Here is a 20072-nt window from a genome sequence, read left to right as displayed (position 1 = left end):
CACGCACGCACGCACGCACACGCACACACACACACACACACACACACACACACATATCCTTCTGGGAGGATCTCATGAGTTGCCACATTAAGATTTGTCTTAACATTCTAGTTAAAAGGCCATCTTCAGGTAGGTATACTTTTAATATACTGACTGAAAGGAAACAAGCTTTCTTCCAATATTGTTTTGTATTTATCTCCAACTGTCCTTACACTACGTGTCACCAGCTCCCCTTTCCCTGCTGAAGAAACATATTCCTAAATTATGAAGCTGCCACTGTGTTTCACTGTGGGGGATGATGTGTTTAAGGGGATGTCCAGTACAAGTTTTCCGTTTGACTTAGAATTTAGCATGTTTTAGTTTTGATCCCATCTGACCAGAGAACCTTATTCTTTGCGTCCCCTCCATGGTTCGTGGTGACCTGAAAGCATGACCTCTTATGGCTTTTTTTTCAATAATGGCATTCTTCTTGTCATTCTTTCATAATGGCCAAAGTTGCAGACAACAACTATGATCCACTGACCGGTCTGCTGTGTTCTTTTGGTCCGCTCAATCCTGTTTGCTCTCCAGACTTCTCCAAGAAACCTCTGAGGATGTCACAAAGTAAAGCTGAATAAAAAGTGCATGAAACTTTTAAGTCTTTAACTTCTAAAAACAAAAAAGACAAGAAAACAATGCATCATTCTGTCAGCCTGACACATAAAATCCCGATAAAACACGCTTGAAGTTACTTTGTTGTAAAACAAAATGTGAAAAAGTCGCTGCCGAGGTGAAACATTTCACATCCAAATTTGAAATTCAAATGTCATCTTGCTGTAACCGTCTTTAGCTCATCAATTGCAATCACATTTCCATTTCCCTGTCCTGGCTTCATTTTGTTGTCATAGTCTTAAATTCATGTCTGCTCTTTTATTTCCACCTGGTGTAAGGGTGGATGGAAAGTAAGAGCAGTAACCTTATCGAGGTTTTCTCCTCAAAATCTTTTATGTAGGAAGACTTTATTAACCCCAAACCCAAAGACCATGATTTAAAGCATCTGCTGTTAATCAAAGATAATCCTCTCCAGATTTTTCTAAATTTACCCGCTTGCCAAAAAACACAGCTCCCTGAAATAGCTCTTTACCACAAAGCTGGATATTAATTTGGCTTCAGCATTTTGGTTTGAGATCTCTGGTGAAAAACCGCCAGGCGTATGTTGTTTACTCAATGATCTATAGTGCCTAAAAATGACATAAATATCTTGAAAATTGAGTCTGGATAGTATGTAATTTTCTACAGGCAGATAGTTGGAATGACTGTGGATCGGTATGATTTTGAAACAAGAAGTCAAGGCATTTTTGGAGCTTTCTCTGCAGTTGGAAATGTCTTTTTTAAAGCAAATCTTAACATGTTGAAGAATTTAACATTTCAAGCTCAAACTTTGCATAGATGAAGGAACCAGTATGCTAACAGAATACGCATATATGCTCTGTCTAGTTTTCTCTGATCTCTTGCTTGCAGACACTGTGTTGTTTTGGCAAATAGTATGAATCTAACAGACATGATGAGGAAAACTGCTAAATTATAACAAGATAATACACACATCTGGCTCCAGTTGAAATCTAGGCTGTGAAGACTTTTTTGTGTGGAGTTTGTATGTTCTCTCCTTGCATCTGTGGGTTTTCTCCTGGTAATTCACTTTCCTCCCACAGTCTGAAAACAAGCAGGTTAGGTTAATTAGTTAATCTAAACCTGCTGTCGGAGTGTGTGTTGTTATGTGTGTCTGTATGAACTGGAAAATTGATTCCAGGGTAGAATGGTTTCCCTTTCTTTTGCTTTTTGCATTAGCAAAATTACTCATTACTCATTAGGATACTTTAGTGTCTGAAACTATTTGCTAAAAATCAATGAACAGAGGAGTTCAAGCACACATACAAGTCCAGTTAAATATATAAATCAATATATGCATACTCACATAAACACACAGAGTTCTGCTGCCTGATCTCCACCAGAGCTCCTATAAGCTTTCACATCTGCTCCAAATCTGATCTGTTTAAAGTAGACCAAGCAGTTCTGCTATAATGGCATATTTAGAGAATTAAAAAATCGAAAAACAAATGTGATGTTATTAGCAAAACTGTTGTAAGTAAATGTTTGTTTAGATATTCAGCTGTGTTCATTATTTAGTTTGCTTATTAGCTAAGCGGACACAAGCTACAGCGTGTGGTTCATACTTTTTGTAGAATGTCTATTTTCCGACTTTATAAATTACTTCTTTTGCTTGTTTTGTATCAAACTCCACCCATTTTTGGGAGAAACGCCCACTCTTGAAAAGAAAGACACTGTGTTTTGTTGTGACCTCTACTTGTCCATAGTGGTGGAATATTCAGTGCAGACATGGGCTAATGTAAGATTCTAATAGTAAAATGTTGAGTAAAAAGACCGTGGGTCTGTGATAATACGGGATTGATAGAAAAATTTAAATGTATATAATAAATGAAGTTTGCATTGCTTTAGCAGAAAAGCTACAACTATTCCTACTGCTACAGAAATATATAGAGTACAGTTGCTGTTATATCTATTAAGGAAGGGACAAAATTAAATCAGGGCTGCCATGATTTGTAAAAAAATTAGGCTAATGTATTGGAGTACAAGAAATCATCAAATCATTGCTATCCCCACCCAGAACCCCACCGCTAGACTTTGATAGGGGAGTTTGACAGATAAAATTATTTACTGGTGAAGAACAGGAACGAGAGCCATGAAATTAAATAAAATAAATATTATCACATTTGATTAATTATCTGCTATAACATGTGTGCATCTTAATGATTTAATGACATATTTAATAATTTAATTGTTAAATAAATTATTTAAACATTTAAATCATGTATTTATTTATCTATTTAATTTGGTCTCCATTAGCTCCCCATAATCTATTATATTTAACTGTTTATTTGGATTTTAATACAAAGTAAAAAATATAGAATGAACATTTAAGTTTCATTTTATTATTAGTCCTTAACATAAAATCGGTCTCAACTAGTTCTCCATGTTACATAGAGGAACAGTGACGTCTCAGGCTATAACTTTTTGAAGTGAAAGGAGAAGAGCTTAGTGGAGGAAGACAGTGTTGTCAGAGCTTCTTCCCACTACGCCTCGTGTTTTTTTCCCCTTCGCTTGTCAAAGTCTTTCTCTACCATGTCTTGCCAAAAGCACAGTCTTTCATGCCCTCTTAAAAATGTGGACTCTTCACCAGGACAGCCAGAAGAGGAAGAATCACAGCATTGAGTACTGCCAGCATGAAGGAAGTTAACGTATTCCAAAAGCTATTTTTAACATTCTTTGTTCACCCTACAGTCATTAGTAACGGTAAGCACATTTATCCTTCCTAGACTGCACCAACTTTCTGTTACGTAGAGGTTTGCCGCCCTGATGCATTGCTTTGTGGACTAATTCTCAGACTTACATGGAGCCAAGAGTATAAACCTTTGCAGCATCATTCAGCTGTCCAAAAGCAGCTCGGATCAGAGCATGGACTCTCTGGGGGGATTTCCAGGCAGTGCTCATCTGGTATTCCCAAAAACAAAGCCTTATTTGCTCTCTTACATTTTCAATCCCCCCCCTCAATTCCTGTCTTCTTTAGATTTTCTCTTTCACTGTTTAGATCATCCCCCTGCAGAAAACCGCTAATGTCCTGTTGTCGTGTAAAAGCGCGACCGCTGTGTTCGTCCGTATGTTTGACTGCGTGCTCAATGTATTGATGAGCCCGTCTCATAAAAAATTCATCTGCTGATGCAGCCTTACTGAAGGATGTGAAAAGACTTTCCAAGAATATTATTTCCCTTGACCCCCTGTGACAGATCCATAAACGTTTTCACAAGCTCAGTTGATGCAACGAAAGGCAAATAAGGCGCCGTCACACGGATACCGAGTCATAACATAGGTGCAGGTGTGCAAGGATGCAGCATGATGGTGTTAGCCACTGGTGCTTGTAATTACCAAGCAAAGTGCAAACAACTCAACCTCACAATTTTTAATGGGTTAGAAGAGTTCTGTTAGACAAACTGTATGGAGGGTCAGCTCACCTTGCAGCATCAGGGCAGATTTCATCTGGAAAAACTAATCTGTTCATCCTTTTGCTTAGCAACTTTATTGACATTGTACGGTATCCAAGCAACAAAGAGGCAGGGCACAACATTTATAAGGTAATATGTAATGAAATTAAAACCAACTTAGAATGTGTTGCTGTTCATGCACTTATCAGTTTTGTAGCTAATTAACATTTGGAACAAATACTCAAAACAATCAATCAATCAAATTTTATTTGTATAGCACATTTCAGCAGCAAGGCATTTGAAAGTGCTTTACATAATTAAAATAAAAACAGCATGTGACATTGAATAAACAGTGAGAAAGAGAAAGAGATTTTGAAAAAAAATAAAAGATTAAAAAAGATAAAACATGAAAGCGCGCGCCCCCCTTTTAGGACTTCAGTTAAACGTTGTTTAACTGGGACTCTAACCCGCTGGGAATTTAGTCAAAAACACCGTTTGACAAGGACTCCAACCTCTAGGTTTTTCGGACTTTAGTCAAAATGCCGTTTGACAACTGTTTGACAAGGACTCCAACCTCTCGGACTTTAGTCAAAGCGCCATTTGACAATTACACTTAAAGGGGCAGTATTATGTAAAAATAACTTTTGAGCTTTGCAGCATGTTATAATGTTATTCCCTCCTCAAACCATACCTGGAGTGTTGCCTTGATTTTTGGATGCATGTTTGAGGAATCCTTTAATCTCCCATGGCAACCATTCAGCTGTGCTCCTCCTCTGAGCTCCTTCAAACTAGCCAGCAGCAGTAATTAGTAATTTCAACAATTATTTGAGCTTACTATACTATTTGATAAATAGGAACAATTGGAATGTGCGTGTGATTTAATTTAAATTATTGTTTTTTGTAAAGTTCCTCCAGACGTATTAGGGGAGTTGATTTTCTTTTCTCATACACTCTGTATGTAGTAAGTGCTGCTCTAAGAGATCTCATAATGCCCTGACTGACGCTGGACAATCATTTAACTACCCTTGACTTTTCCTTCGATATGAGAGCACACTTATGTCCTGTATATTATTGAAAGCATTGTTGTAAAACCAATAAAGATAATGTTGGGGGAAAAAAGTGCCTCCAGACATAATTTGTTGTGAATTGGTGCAATATAAACTTAATTGAATTGGACAGTTGAAACAATAAAAGAAAAAAAAGGGTGAATGTGAGATTAGCTCATTAACTAGTCAGGCAGGAGTTTGTCAACCAATCAGAAGCAGACTCCTCTAAGCTCCACAAAAACACACACACAATCAGAAAACCTGAAAAAGTGTTTCTGATATTTCTGTAATTATTACACAGATCTCTGCTGAAGGGAACATTGCATGTTTCCATGATTAATTTGACATGGAAACATGTGGAAGAGTCAGCATACTTGTGGGTATTGCTTCCTTCCTGTCTCGCTGCAGGGCTTCTTCCCCTTCTCCCCAGCAAATAAACATGGTTTCTGCTAGAACCGCGGTCAGTCCCACTGGACCAATCCTCCGTGGAACTGCCTGACAACTGGGATTCTCAAGCACACAGCTTTACATGCAGCTGCCAATAGGGAATATCCCAAATGTCATACTGCATTGCATTCTGGGCACTTGTTAGCTATCTGGCACGTACACTAAGATGCAAGTTGTATGTTGAAAAGAAAGAGGGAAAATGAAAACTATGGATTGAAAATGTGAAACAGACCATTGTATTTATTATGACAGGTTGTTGGAAGAGGTTATCAGGACTAAATAAGACCTTTCAACCTGCTGACCCCTAGGAGTTTTGGTGTAGATAGTTTTTTTCCTGTGTCCCCTGGAATAATTGAGTTCAAATTGAGTTTAAATAATATCTGGATTTTCATTTCATTTTGCATACTATGGTCTATACAACTTACAGTTTTAGTGTGTTATATGCTAACAGATAAAAGCTAAATGGTTATTAAGGATGAGAAAACCAATTTTAACCCTCACAGTGGGAAGTTATCCATGAATCCAGTTTTTATCTACAGTTTTCCCCCATCGGGGCACATTTGTATGTTTTTTTAGGTTAAAATAAAAGCTGTAGTATGTAACTTTTATTTTAAAAACAGTTTTTTTTTTACGTATTTATTAAAACTGTCAGCATGTCGTGACAGTTTATGGGACAGATAATCTGTGAAAAGACCGATCTCCTCGACATCCTACCTGAGCAACTATTGCTGTCTGAAAAAATGCAACACTTCTGACCAAAAACAACCAGTCAGAGCCAGGAGGAGGGGCTTAGCGCTATCAATCAACCTCATGTACTCACTGATCAGGGTACTAATGGTGGAGAAACAATTTACTGCTGCACGAAAACTGGTTATCCGCCATCATCAGTGTGGCTATGCTAACCGATGATGTGCTGCTCTAAGAGATGCTCTAAGAGATGCTCTAAGACTATCCTTAGCATTCCCAACAGCAACGATGAGTGGCACCATATGGAGAATGATTGACAGCACTAAGACCCGCCTCCTGGCTGTGATTGGTTGCGACTAGTTAGCACTGAGATAAGGCAGAGCTTGATTTTTTTTCACAGATATCTCATACCGTACATATACAACAAATATAAATATATATATAAAAAATTAATTAATAAAAGTTGCAGCTTTACGAGTGCACCACATTAGAAAGTCTTTGAATGGTGATATTACTAGTAAATATTGCAATCATCATGTTGGCTGTGATGCATCTGCATTTTCCTCTCTTGTCCGTTTCATTTTGGTTTCCAACACTCTGTGACCTTTAGTGTGTTGGACTCTATCATCAAAGTCAAGTGTGGGCATTACTGCATTGAGATTCCATCCAATAGCCTGAGTAACTTATTAGCATGCAGAATTCATGACACTTTGAATATATTAGTCAACTAATGCTGCATTCCAAACAGTCCTTTGTGATATTTTTCTGGACACCTATATTGAGTTGGCAGCACATTATGGTTATTATGAATATGTTTTCTGATTTAGTTTTTTTTTTTTAAACAGCTCAGATTGATGACAAAGGTCAAAATTTAAAATTGAAAATACTTTACCAATCTCTGAGGGAAAATCAATCTTGCTGCATGTCAAACAATTTTCTTTAAAGAGTTTTGACAGGGGTTGATGATTGTGGGCATTAAGGTTCTCCTGTAGCAGGATGTGATACAGCAAATCTGAAGAAGCCTCTGACTGCAAACACTCTGTTCATAAAGAGGATGCTCACGGTTGTCTGTAGTTTTCTTGATTTCATCTGTGGAACTGCTGGATTGACAAAAATGACTCATTCCTCTTTGCTCCATCAAGCTGTGCTTGAATATTGATGCAAAGAAAAGCTGGCATCTCATTGTTCCACCACTTGCATCACTTCCGTGTTGCAATGAGTTTGCAATCAGCCCAGCTGGCCCTGCTCCAAAGCAGGGACCGAAAAATCAGTGACCAGCCTCGAAAAACTGCTGGTGGAAAGACTTGCAAAGCGAGCCGGGTAGAGTGGAGCTGGTGTGTTGAAGCCAGTGGAAAAGGGTTCTCTAGTTCTCTAGTTAAAGCTGCAGTAACTTTTATTTTAAAAAAATAAGTTTGTTTACATGTTTGTTAAAATTATCATTATGTTGTGACAGTATAAGACAATCTGTGAGAAAATCCAGCTTCCAGTCTTCTTCCAGACCTCCCAGTACTACTAGTCCACTCAGAAACAACCAATCAGACCCTCCTCCTGCCAGGAGGTCAATCACTCTCATGCTCAGGCTCATTACACTACACCTGATTCATCACGTGAATGCTAATGCTAGTTAGCATAGCCGTCAATGACGATGGATAAATCGTTTTCCTGAAACAGTGAGTTGTTTATCTGCCATTAGCACATTGAGCAGCATCGATTGACAGTGCTAACCCCTCCCTCTGGCTCTGATTGGTTGATTTTGATAGGGAATGGTGCATTTCTTCAAATAGCAATAGCAGCTCAGAAAGGATCTGGAAGAGATCAATATCTTCACAGATTATCTGTATGCAACTTTAAGTGTCTTCTGAACTTTAGTTGCTCTTGATGGGTTACACAAAGGAAATGGAACAAAAAATACCAATTTTAATTTTATTTGTAAAAATAGTTGAAAACCATGTATCATTTTCATTCTGCCTCACAATTATGCACTACCTGTTGGAAAAATGTACAATGTCATTTAGACAGAGAGATGAGGCTTTGGTTGGAGGCAGAGTGATGAACATGAGCGTTTTCTGTAACCAAGGCCCACGAGCGCTTTGAGGAGCCCAAACTGGAAGCTGTGAGTGAGAACAACGTGGAGCTGGTCCAGGACATCCTCAAAGAGCTCGGTCCACTCGCACACAGGAGCCAGGCGGCCGAAGAGCTCGTCCGCATCCTGAAGGAGCCTCACTTCCAGGTCTGGACAAGTTTGCTTTGAGCTTATTAGTATTTCCTAAACACACTTTGACTGGTTTATCTCAGCAGCATGTCACTGTCTGTTGTGAATGTTTATGGTTCTGTCCACAGTCCCTCCTGGAGACCCACGATTCTGTGGCATCCAAAAATTATGAGACACCCCCGCCCAGCCCCTGCTCCTTCATGGACGCGGCCCTCAACAACCAGCCTGTTCCGCCAGACGCAGTCCGGATGGTGGGCATCAGGAAGGTGTCTGGAGAACACTTGGTAGGAACACACAGATGCAGTGAGATGATATACAGGAAATCCTGATGAAGCTCATGCACTCAGTCTAATGAGATCTGCTAATAAGATGCTTAAAGGGAGAACAAATTCAGATTTATTTAGACTGGCAGCACAGGAGGGAGGGCTGGGATTTACTGGCATGGAGCTGACTTAACGAAAACAAGTACATGAACTTTGCCAGGAGCTGAGTCGCCTAAATACTGTTTAACCCTTCCAGGTGTCTTTTGCTAGAGCTTTTTTGGATCATAAATGCATTTACTTCCAGACAAAGATATTCAGAGTAAACTCCTGCTCTTTTTAAGCAGAAGCTTAAAAAGAGCAGTAGCTCTTTTTAAGCTTCTGCTCTTTCTGAAACTCTGCCTCCAGGAAGTCATCACAACGTGGGTCCTCTATTAACCCTTTAACAACGTTTTTACTAGCGTTAGATTGTGAACTAATGATAATAAATAATATTTGATTTGCAAAGAACTTTAAAACCACTTGATAAATGACACCAAATCAAACTAAAACACATAGAAATAGAAATGTAAATGTCAAATACAATAGAAATTCAGATATTAAAAACCGTATTATACAAGTAAGTTTTAACAAATTATTTAAAAAAAGACAATGAGAAGGCCTGTCTAGTATTTAGAGTAGCTTGTATATTAAGCTCAGCTGATGTGCAGTTCCACCAGGTGTTTGCTAATTGCTGCTGGCTAGTCTAAAGGATTGTTGGAGTCACGGGGAGAGCTGCTCTGTGAAGCAGAAGCCCAGAAACTGCAGCTCAGAGGAGGAGCTGTGTCTCGAAGGCGGAGCTAAGTCCAACCAGGTGTTTTACACAGCTGAGTGGTTGCCGCTGGAGATTAAAGCATTTCTCCAACACGCATAAAAACATCAAGGCAACACTCCAGTTATGTTTTTGATGAGGGAATAAAATTATAACATGATGTCAAGCTATAAAAGTAAATTTTTACATAGCACTGCCTCTTCAAGCTTTTCTGCTATTACAAAGGTGTTCAGCTTTGAGGTTGCCACAGGTGATGTGTGATCGTTCCCTAACAGGGAGTGACCTTCCGAGTGGAGAATGGTGAACTGGTGATTGCCAGAATTCTTCACGGCGGCATGATTGACCAGCAAGGCCTGCTGCACGTGGGCGACATTATCAAGGAGGTCAACGGCAAGGAGGTGGGCAATGACCCCAAGGTGCTCCAGGAGATGCTTAAGGAGGCGAGTGGCAGCGTGGTGCTGAAGATCCTGCCCAGCTACCAGGAGCCACACACACCCAGACAGGTCAGGCCCTTAAAGAGAGGAACACTCTGGCTAATAGAGTTTAGAAATGTTCTCATTTGCTTAAAAGGATGCTGACATTTCCATCAGTAAGCGGCGCCCGCTTCCAGCCCTTCCTGGCACCCGCTATGCTGTCTGGAACCTTCTATGCTGAGTTGAGAAAGTACAATAAATATTAATGTAGTTTAGTTTATTGTGTATTTTTCTCTTTAATCTGCTTTTTTAATTTGGAGAAACACCTAGAAATAACAGTTTGTTACATTCATCCTCTAGTTGTGGAACTGGTCAAACTGTGACCCCATATGAGTGAAGTGATCATACATGCTGATGTTTTACAAAGAGAATGGAAAGATGAGGTCAATACAAAGAGCACTGAGGTCTTTTTAATTGACTGACTGCACAGTGGGACAGTTGTCAGTTTGTTGTTTCAGAGGAAGAGGGACTTGAATCCAAAACTCTGCCTTTTTGGATCTGAATGTTCTCCAGGTAATCTATGGATTTCCACTGAGTAATCTGATTTCACTTAGTTAAATAGTCTGACTTGCCCTTGGATGTGAATGTGTGTCTGTGTGTTGAACAACCGACATTTTCGGGGTCCACCAGCGATTTTACCCATTGACTGTTGACACAAGCCCAGGTTCCCTGCAGTCAAAAGTATGTATTGAAAATAGGTGGATGGAAGAACATTACTTTCTAAATGATATTGCATAAACTACTGCAAACAATTGTAGTTTCCTCAGCATAAATTATTTAGCAATTGTACAATGAAAAAAGTTGTGTGTGAAGTGTGTTTTCTAATTACTAACCATAATCTTCAGAAAAGGTTAAATTGGTGGAGCCTGCATCTTACTGATGCAGATACCTGTGATGGCTTGTAAAGGTTCTTCAAAGACAGGACGCTCAGGAGTAGAGTGGTGTGTCCCGTCAAACCGTCAGTTCCAGAAACCACATACACACACAAAAAAGACTGAAAAGCACAGACAAGAAAACTCTTGGGGTTTTATATAAAACAACATACAGTGGACAACATTGCTATTAATATTAATTCTATTAATTCTACATTTGAAAATCGTCAGGTAGGAAACTAGAAATCACATTTCAGAAAGCTGTAAAGACTCACAAAAACAAAAATTAAACTTAATGTGTGTTTAAAGTCTTATTCACTGTGTTCTGCCCACCAGAGCCTCTGATTATTTCAGCTCTGATTTTTTTTTCACGCTACAACCCTTTGGCCAGAGTTCCTAGAAGTCATGCAGCTCTTGGAGCTGCTGCCTGCCCGTAGAAATGACATAGATCATAGAAACGAAACGAACCAGAGCTGGGGAGGCCGTTAAAGAACCTGTTAAAAATGGAGGCCACCACTCAGCCCGGCAGGAAGCTATAAACCTGTCAGCAGGAAGTGATCCAGTGATCCTCTGAAATACTGTGCTCACTGCTTTCTGACGCTCATCAGCACATTTCCACCATAGGTTCTCTCTTCTCGCTAACCAGGGTCAGTGTGCTAACCTTCTGTTCACTCGTTGTGATCGAAGAGCCTTTATGTAGAGAACCTTTATGTAGAGAGAGAGCTGCTGGGGGTTTTATTTTCTTGCATCAGTTCAGTAAAAGGACTAAAAGAAATTGCGTCAAGTGCAGGGGGAGGAGATGGTTGCCATGGATACTGATTTTGTCTTTCCCTTTAATTCTCCATTTCTCCTTCTGTTTTTTCTTGTTATTTCAATTCAGTTTCACTTTGGTTTATTTTTACAGAGAAGCAGTGTTCATCTTCTATGTGCCACAAATCTGGAACAAACTTCCAGAAAACTGCAAACAAGCCGAAACACTGAGTTCCTTTAAATCAAGGCTGAAAACCCACCTGTATAGAGCTGCTTTCATTAGTAATAACTGGATCAACATATTTGATGTCTATTGATGAATTTGATTATGGCATTTGACAAAATAATGTAATGTTTATTGCTTGTTTTGTAATTGTTGACTGCAAAGCATTTTGAATTGCCTTGTTGCTGAAATGAATTAAATAACCAGTCTGAATATATCCAGTCAAAATCGAATTTATTTTCTGCTGATATGATCGGTTTCAAATCCAGTTCCATGCAGTCCAACTGAGTCATATTTAAGATGGCAAATAAAAAAATTTAGTTTATCATTTGATTCCAAGTAGTAAAACATTATCTATATAAGGGAGAGCAGCTGATTGCATCAAGCCCATGACTTTGCAGCAATCCCTCCTCCTAAGCATGAGTTCCTGTTGTTATTCTCCATCTTTGTCAAAATGTTTCATGCAAGGACATATCTGGTGGTCAGCATGAAAAGTTCCATGAAGCACTGATGTAGAAATACAGCGTAGCTGCAAAACAAATCTGAGGAAATAGTACATCGTGAGAGCTGCTGCAACATGTCGGCTTGTTTTCCTCATTTGCCCTGCCATGAGTTATTTTTTCTTAACCGTCCTTCTCTGCAGCTACAAGTCCTGCAGCCTGGCATTGAGTTACTGTCATATAAGGCTGGCAGAGTGTGAAGTAAAAACTTTGGTACAGATTGGTCTTCCATATGGACAGTGACCCAAAGTGGTTACAAAAAGGTTTAAGGACAGGAAAGACAATGATTTGCTATGGCCATCACAAATTCTAGAGAGAAAATGCCACCAGAACTGAAAAAAGGTAACACAAACCTAAATTAGTTCACTAGAAATAGAGGATTTACATAATTAAAAAATACAAATAAAACAAAACCATATCTTATTAGCCACACTGACTCAGGAGGAATAAAGATGACAAATTTCTCACAACCAGCTTCTTCAGGTAGAATGCCCCATGTGTGCCAGCTAATGTTTCCCCGGGGCAACAATATGGCTTGTGGAATGAAATATAAGTTCACCTTCAGATTTGAATGCACCCTTAACCAAACAAATGAACACCTACACTAATTCACTGAAAGCTTCCACACATATATAACTTAATGTTTCATGTTAAATAACATGCATCTACTGCCACCTTGAACCAAACAACAAAACAATGAACCAGGTGTACTACAGTTGCCTTGACGGCAGCTAATGGCTGTAACAGCTCTATTAATGACTTCATGTAAGAAAGAAACAGCTGAACACATGAACGTGGGGAAGAAGTACTTTCTATGCAACTAAAAACAAGATCGTTACATTCTCTGCATGTCTCTCGCCATCAAAAAGAGGCTTTGTCTTATTTCGTCGACCTGAGAAGGGGAGTAGGCTGTTTGACTGACTGATGCTCACCCACAGCTTACATAACCACAATACTCCCCAGCTTTATTCTAATATCAAGGACAGCCTGTCCAGTTCTCAGCCTATCGCGTTAGTTTTAACGATATTCTTTCCTGTCCCACTACAGGCCTTCGTGAAGTGTCACTTTGATTACGACCCCACTCACGACAACCTGATTCCCTGCAAGGAGGCGGGCCTCAGCTTCACCAGCGGAGACATTCTGCAGATCTTTAACCAGGAAGACCTGAACTGGTGGCAGGTGAATCTAGTATTCAGACACACACATCCTTGCTCTGCTTTTTTCTTTTTTCCCCTGTTAAGCTCAAGCTGTTTGGGTTTCCCTCCCAGGCGTGTCACATAGAGGGAGGCAGCGCGGGCCTCATTCCGAGCCAGCTTCTGGAGGAGAAGAGGAAAGCGTTTGTGAAGAGGGACATGGAGCTCGCCACCACAGGTAGTCCCTCACATTTACCCACATTCCCCATCAGACATCTGTTCCTCTCTGAATCGTACATGTATTTCTTCTAATTTCGCTCTCCCACCCTCTGCCAATAACCGCAAAAAAGGTCAGAAAGATGCATTCTGGGGCAGTACTATGTGTTTTTCAGGCACATAGTGCGGTTTCATAGCAGAATCAAGAAGCTATGTTAATTTGACTTGTTAAAAAATGCTGTATGTATTAATGTATTGGGCTTCTTTAAAAGCTTCTGCTCTTTCTGAAACTCCGCCTTAGGGAAGTCATTACAGCATGGCTCCTCTATTAACCCTTTAACAATGTTTTACCAGTGTTACACTGAGTAGCTCCTGTTATGAACTCAGCAGATGAGCAGTTCCACCTGATGTTTGCTAATTGCTTCTGGCTAGTCTGAAGGGGTAGGGCTACTCTGTGAGTTGGAAGGTTGAAAACTAGAGCTTTGTCCCGGTAATGGTTGCCACGGCAGATTAAAGGATTTCTCAGACATATATCAAGGAATCAAGGCAACACTCCAGATTTGTTTTTGATGAAGGAATAACATCATAACATGATGTAAAGCTCGAAAAAGTTGATTTTACATGACTCTGCTGCTTTAAGCAGCAGCGTCTGACATTCACAAACCATCCTCACCAAGACGGAGCATTGATTCAGGAGAGGCAATATGAGCTCCGTAAACAAAACACAGATCGATACAGATCTCTGTACACATGAAACATGCAGGTGAGGGGAGGGTTTGTCTTATGCGCTTAGATCCGCAGTAGAAAAGGTCTTAAGCGGCGAACAAAGCAGGCGCTGAGTCATAGCAGGCCCTGCGTCCTTCACCTAGACGTACTGTCCTCTGAGCCAGAGGACACATCTGTCTGCCAGCACACACTCCTCTTGTTGTTCTGAGAGCACAGTCAGAATTCCAGTGTTGGAGCAGAGAACCTGTGGCGTAGCATTGCCATTAATTTGCTGGTTCAGCTGTTGAAAAGCAGAATTAAAGCCAGATTTGACACTGAGCTCGTGTTTCCTTGACCAGATAGTCTGCTACACTGAGCAGAAGGTTAACAGCTTGCCAAGTCACAGGTGCTTCCTGGCACCAGCAGAACGCGCTGTCTGGTTAGTGCTGGTGCACAGCGCCATCTAGTGGTGCCTTCTGCTTCATTGTAAACAAATTCTCTTTTTATTCTGCAAAAAGAGAGATCTTGGGATAAGCAGAAAACAAAACAGAGCCAACAAATTCATTGTTTTTTAACTTAAAATGGATTATTATATTTTGTAAATTATATTTAAACCAGCACATGGGTTGTGCTGTGGTGGCACAGGGGTTAAGCACAACCCACATATGGAGGCCTTAGTCCTCAACACAGCTGTCACAGGTTCAATTCCCAGCCTTGGTGACCTTTGTTGCACGTCTTCCCCCTTCTCTCATTACCCACCCTCCTGTCAATTAACTATCAAATAAAAAGGCCACTAGAGTCAAAAAAACAGCACATTTGCAAAGAAGATTTACTAAAAGGAAAAAAGCATTTATAATTTAAGAATAAAAAAAACAGTCAAAACTAAAATGGATATTTGTTTAGATATTTTATAGAAAATATCTCTGGTACAACCTGAAGAAAACAAAGAGAGTAAATACATTTTTACTTTTAAGAAAATTATTTTTTGTTATTATTTTATTGTCTCTCACATGTTTGCATTTTTGAAACTTTTCTGTAACAATCCCCGTGGAGGTGTAACGTACTCCGCAGGTGTGAAGGCGCAGAACATATGGCTGTACCCATGAACCGGCAAATAACAGCAATAACAATGGTGGGTAGCACTGTGCTGTGCTACTTAACCTGTTAACATTAACATAATTTCTGATAAAGAATAAACATATTCCATATATTTCAGACACGTTACTGAGGTGGAGGCTAATGAAGTGGAAGCTAATGATGAAAGGCTCATGCTCATTCGATGACAGCGCCATCTAGAGACTTGTCATGACAGCTACATCTGACTCGAGGTGGTTTGGCGGTGCTGTCTAACCCTTGTGCGTGCGAGGACTGAGGCAAATGATACAAGTGATACAAGTGTGGGGTCGGTTGGACCCCATTTGTAAATACAAGGGTTAAACATTTTCCCAGTCAACACCTGAAAAATATTGATAGTTTCCAGGCAGTAAGCACAGCCTAAAATGAGAATATTACATCTGACCAATAATAAAAAAAACTTTTTAAAAAAAATTATGTTTGATACGTGCTTAAAGGTTGTTAACTTCAAAGGGTATTTTTAATCTGACAAGTCTCATCTGAACGCGTATTCCAGCTTATTGAATATGACTCAGTACCATGGACTCAGCTTACACAGGGTTTAACTTATTTTATGTTTTCTCTCTGTTTTAGGTCCCTTGTGTGCAGGAATGGGCGGTAAGAAGAAAAAAAAGATGATGTATTTAACCACCAAGAATGCAGGTAAATGGATCCTGACATTTTGTTTCAGATATGTATGAAATGATTACTTACAGTTTGTCATCGTTTATTCTTTGTTCTGTTTCCTTTTTGTTTGTTTTTTTTTTTTTTTTTTTTGTTTTGTTTTCAGAATTTGATCGACATGAACTACGGATCTATGAAGAGGTTGCCAAAGTCCCTCCTTTTAGGAGGAAGACGCTGGTTCTGATTGGAGCGCAGGGAGTCGGGCGACGCAGTCTGAAGAACAAGCTGCTGGTGTCAGACCCTCAGCGCTATGGGACCACCATACCCTGTGAGTGACTGGAACAGACAGTCTTTGGTCACACTATTTGTTTCACATGTTCTCATTTGGTCAGTTTCTGGAGATTGTTGACCATTGCTCTGTGAAAAATAGCTCAAGATCAGTCAGACTGAATGGAGAGCAGTAGAATACATGGATGTGCCATTACTGAACAGAAACAAAGCTGACGTTATTATCTTCCTACATAAAGAGGAACAATCAGCTTCAGTTACTACAACTAGAAAATAGTGATCAGGTCTGGAATGTGGGTGTAGTGATGGACTCAGATCTGAACCTTCAGAGTTCAAAGTCAGCCTTCTATCACCTGAAGAGAAACTCATCCATGCATTTATCTTTAGATGCATCGATCACTGCAACAGTGTCTTCACAGGATTGCCTAAAAACTCATTCAGACAGCTGATTGACAGACAGCTGTCTCTGTGTTTGAATGCATCTCCATCGCTCAGTCACCTCCAGGAAGCCGAAGGTGGACGAGCGAGACGGTCAGATGTACGGTTTCATGTCGCGGAGCGAGATGGAGTGTGACATCAAAAGCGGCCGTTTCCTGGAGCACGGCGAGTACGACAGCAACCTGTACGGCACGAAGATCAACTCCATACATGAGGTGATAGAAACGGGAAAGATCTGCATCCTGGACGTCAACCCACAGGTGCAGTTTGTTACTCTGTTTTTATACCTGTCAATACTCACACACTAACCAAACACATCTTTAAGGTTTACCTGAAATAAAAAACTACAGAGATGGAAAAAGATACGGCTGATCTTATTAATGGTAGAGTAAGGTTCTGATGTTTGGAGCTACTGCTGCACCAGTTACAGATTTCAGGCCGATCACTAATCTTTAGAAAGCCTGACCTGATACTAATTGATTTTTATTTTTTGTAACTGACACTGCAAAGTGTTGTTGCCAAACTCTCCAGTTAGAGGTCTGAAAAGTTGCCAAATTTATGTACAAAGTTGCTAAGTTTTGACTGCCTTTTGGAGCTTTTTGAATTTCTGTTCTCCGTTGGTTTGAATCTATCCTAACTGTACCTGTTTTTCCTCTGAAGGCCCTTAAAGTGCTGCGAACATCTGAATTCCTGCCCTACGTTGTGTTCATTGAAGCCCCAGACTTTGAAGTCCTCAAAGCAATGAACAGGTCAGCCATTGAATCAGGAGTCGTCACTAAACAGATGACGGTGAGTGTTTGGGTCATTAGACTTATTTCTCAATTGATCTTCTTAATGATTATTTTTCCTCTGAAAAAAAGTTACTTAATTTAATTCATTAATTTTATTTTATGAAAAAAAAAACAGTTTGATACTTTTCCCATAATTTTTTGTACTTAGTATCAGCCATAGCTATAAAGTGCCACCTAATGGATATTAAAAAATAAATATCATCAGGATTCACCTGAGCCTTCAGAACATCATTTATCATCATCTAACTTGAACTGCACTGAAAAAACTGAACAGTTGATACAACTTAAAGAAAATACTGAAATTGGTGACAAGTAATTAAATAAAGTTCTTCCAATTTAGTTTATTACATTGTCAAGTTGAACAAGTTAGACCAGTGTTTCTCAAAGTGGCTCCAATGAGGGCTAAGGAAAATCAATGGCACGCCTGGCTTGGATGCTTTGGAAATGGCCAGCCAATAGCATGTTAAGCAGCATTTCAGCTCACCTTATTCTGAAAAATGAACAAGAACATAATTTTTTGGCAATTGATTTGGAGTTGCATTTCACAAAGTGACATGGTAGATATAGCATAAGTCTAAAAGCGCTGTTCTCTCCAATGTGCCGGTCCCAGGACTCTGAACTAAAGAGGACAGTGGACGAGAGTGAGCGCATAAAGAGGGCCTACGGACATTACTTTGATCTTTGCATCGTGAACGATGGTTTGGAGGCAGCCTTCCGCAGCCTCCGGGTGGCGCTGGAGAAGCTCTCCATGGAGCATCAGTGGGTGCCGGTCAGCTGGGTGTTCTGAGCATTGCCCACAAAGAGTCGGAGGACGCATCGTCACCTGCGCCGATGGAGCCGCACGGCGGACATCGGCACAGGCGACCAGCCTCACGGAGACACATTTTTTTGTACAAACTAAGTGTTCCTCTGTTGACCCTAATGTCAAGTTGTGATTAATTTGTCAAAACTGGTTGTTTGTTGAGGAGGCTTTAGAGACAACGATGAGTTGTAGTGAGATCGTTTAAATGTCGGAGGGACAGTTTTAGCCTTCACAAATCTTAAATACTTTATGTAGTGTAAATGTTTACATTTGTTCTGTAGGAAGGATTGAAGAAAGATACCAAATGTCACATTTGTGTTGAAAACTTAATATTTTTGCCATTTGATCACACGGTATGATTGTACGTGTTCAGAAATGTGCTAAAAAATGGCAATAGTTACTGAAATAAACATGCAATACACTGACTGACGCACCGGAAAGGAAACACACACATTTCTGCTTTGGGAAGAATGGAGGATGTTCATGTTGAGACAGTTTTCATTCATCTTCTTTCCTTTTTGAATGTTGATTTCTGTGCGTTCGTCCTGACAGTTAGAGGATGCAGCAGATGTTTGAGTTTAATCCGTAGCACCAGTAACAATCAAACCGTAACACCTTCAGTAGCCTAGACCTGTTGTGTGCATTGTTTAACGAAGGGGAAACATTTGACCTTAACATTTACTTCTTGGACTCTTGATGGAAGATAGTTTTTTTTTTTTTTTTTTTTTTTTACTTTTACGTAAAACCGGTTACCAGTGGCTTCAAATTCATGTTTACTTTTGCCTTAATATGGTTCAAAAGCCAAGGAAACTATTTTTTCATCATGGAACTTTTCATTTCTGTCAGTGTACATGTTCCTTAGGAATAAACACATAACTCTGTCAGCTTATTTATTGTCCATTTAATCTTTCTTTCAGCCTGTAAGTACTGTATTGTAATAAAGAGTGTATAGAATATCAAAGAAACACCTGGTGCTCTGATGATTCGGCTGGTTTGCAGTACTCTTTATTCTGATCTTCATATCAAAAGTTTATTAAAAACGCAGTTGGTTAAAAAATGTTGCACTCTTTTTGTTAAGTAATTTTGATATGCATATATGCAAAAGTGTTCATATTTTTTCATTTTTTGAAAATATGTTTTTCATCTCACTTGTACCTAAAACTTCAGTTTATTTGCAGTTTTATCTAACGCTCCAACACAAATGATGTGTAATGAAAATGATATGAAAATGAATGGTTTTTAAACTAAAACAAAAATAAAATCAAATCTGAAAAGTGTAGCACGTTTTTGTATTGAGCCGTAAGTCAATACTTTGACTTATTCCTGTGGGTTTTATTTTGGGGTATAAGAGTAAAGGGAGTTAAATCAGTTTTTTTTTTCTTTTAGTAGTAGAATATTTTGAAAACCAGTTAAACGCACTTTCTTCTAATATTTCAAATAAAATCTGATCGTTCAGCTGAAGGATGCTCTCCGTGAGCGGTGCTGGCTGCGGGGTAAGGCAGGTGGGGTCAGCTGTCCACGTTCCAGGGGAGTCATCCAATGAGAAGCAAGGGGCGGGGCTATTGGATACATATGATATGGAGGCGGGGCCTCGCCCGGCCAGATACCTGTCAGTTTGGGGTCAAGCTGCATGAGAAAAACGTA

At 39.7% G+C, this 20072-nt stretch overlaps 1 protein-coding gene across 2 annotated transcripts in view; it reads left to right on the top strand.

The window, feature by feature from the left end:
* mpp2b (MAGUK p55 scaffold protein 2b) overlaps positions 1-19317 on the top strand; it is a 52920-nt gene extending 33603 nt beyond the window's left edge. For both annotated transcript variants that reach the window (XM_007559588.2, XM_007559580.2), the window contains 10 exons: positions 8295-8447; positions 8558-8713; positions 9776-10003; positions 13366-13497; positions 13587-13689; positions 16080-16148; positions 16276-16437; positions 16893-17095; positions 17496-17624; positions 18237-19317. In XM_007559588.2, the coding sequence (XP_007559650.1) occupies positions 8295-8447; positions 8558-8713; positions 9776-10003; positions 13366-13497; positions 13587-13689; positions 16080-16148; positions 16276-16437; positions 16893-17095; positions 17496-17624; positions 18237-18413 (1512 nt within the window). In that variant the 3' untranslated portion in view covers positions 18414-19317. The remainder of the gene's footprint in view (positions 1-8294; positions 8448-8557; positions 8714-9775; positions 10004-13365; positions 13498-13586; positions 13690-16079; positions 16149-16275; positions 16438-16892; positions 17096-17495; positions 17625-18236) is intronic.
* Positions 19318-20072: the final 755 nt, after the last annotated feature.

Source organism: Poecilia formosa, unplaced genomic scaffold, assembly GCF_000485575.1.
Source record: "Poecilia formosa unplaced genomic scaffold, Poecilia_formosa-5.1.2 Scaffold4, whole genome shotgun sequence".
NCBI lineage: Eukaryota > Metazoa > Chordata > Actinopteri > Cyprinodontiformes > Poeciliidae > Poecilia > Poecilia formosa.
This window is presented reverse-complemented; position numbering and strand designations above follow the sequence as displayed.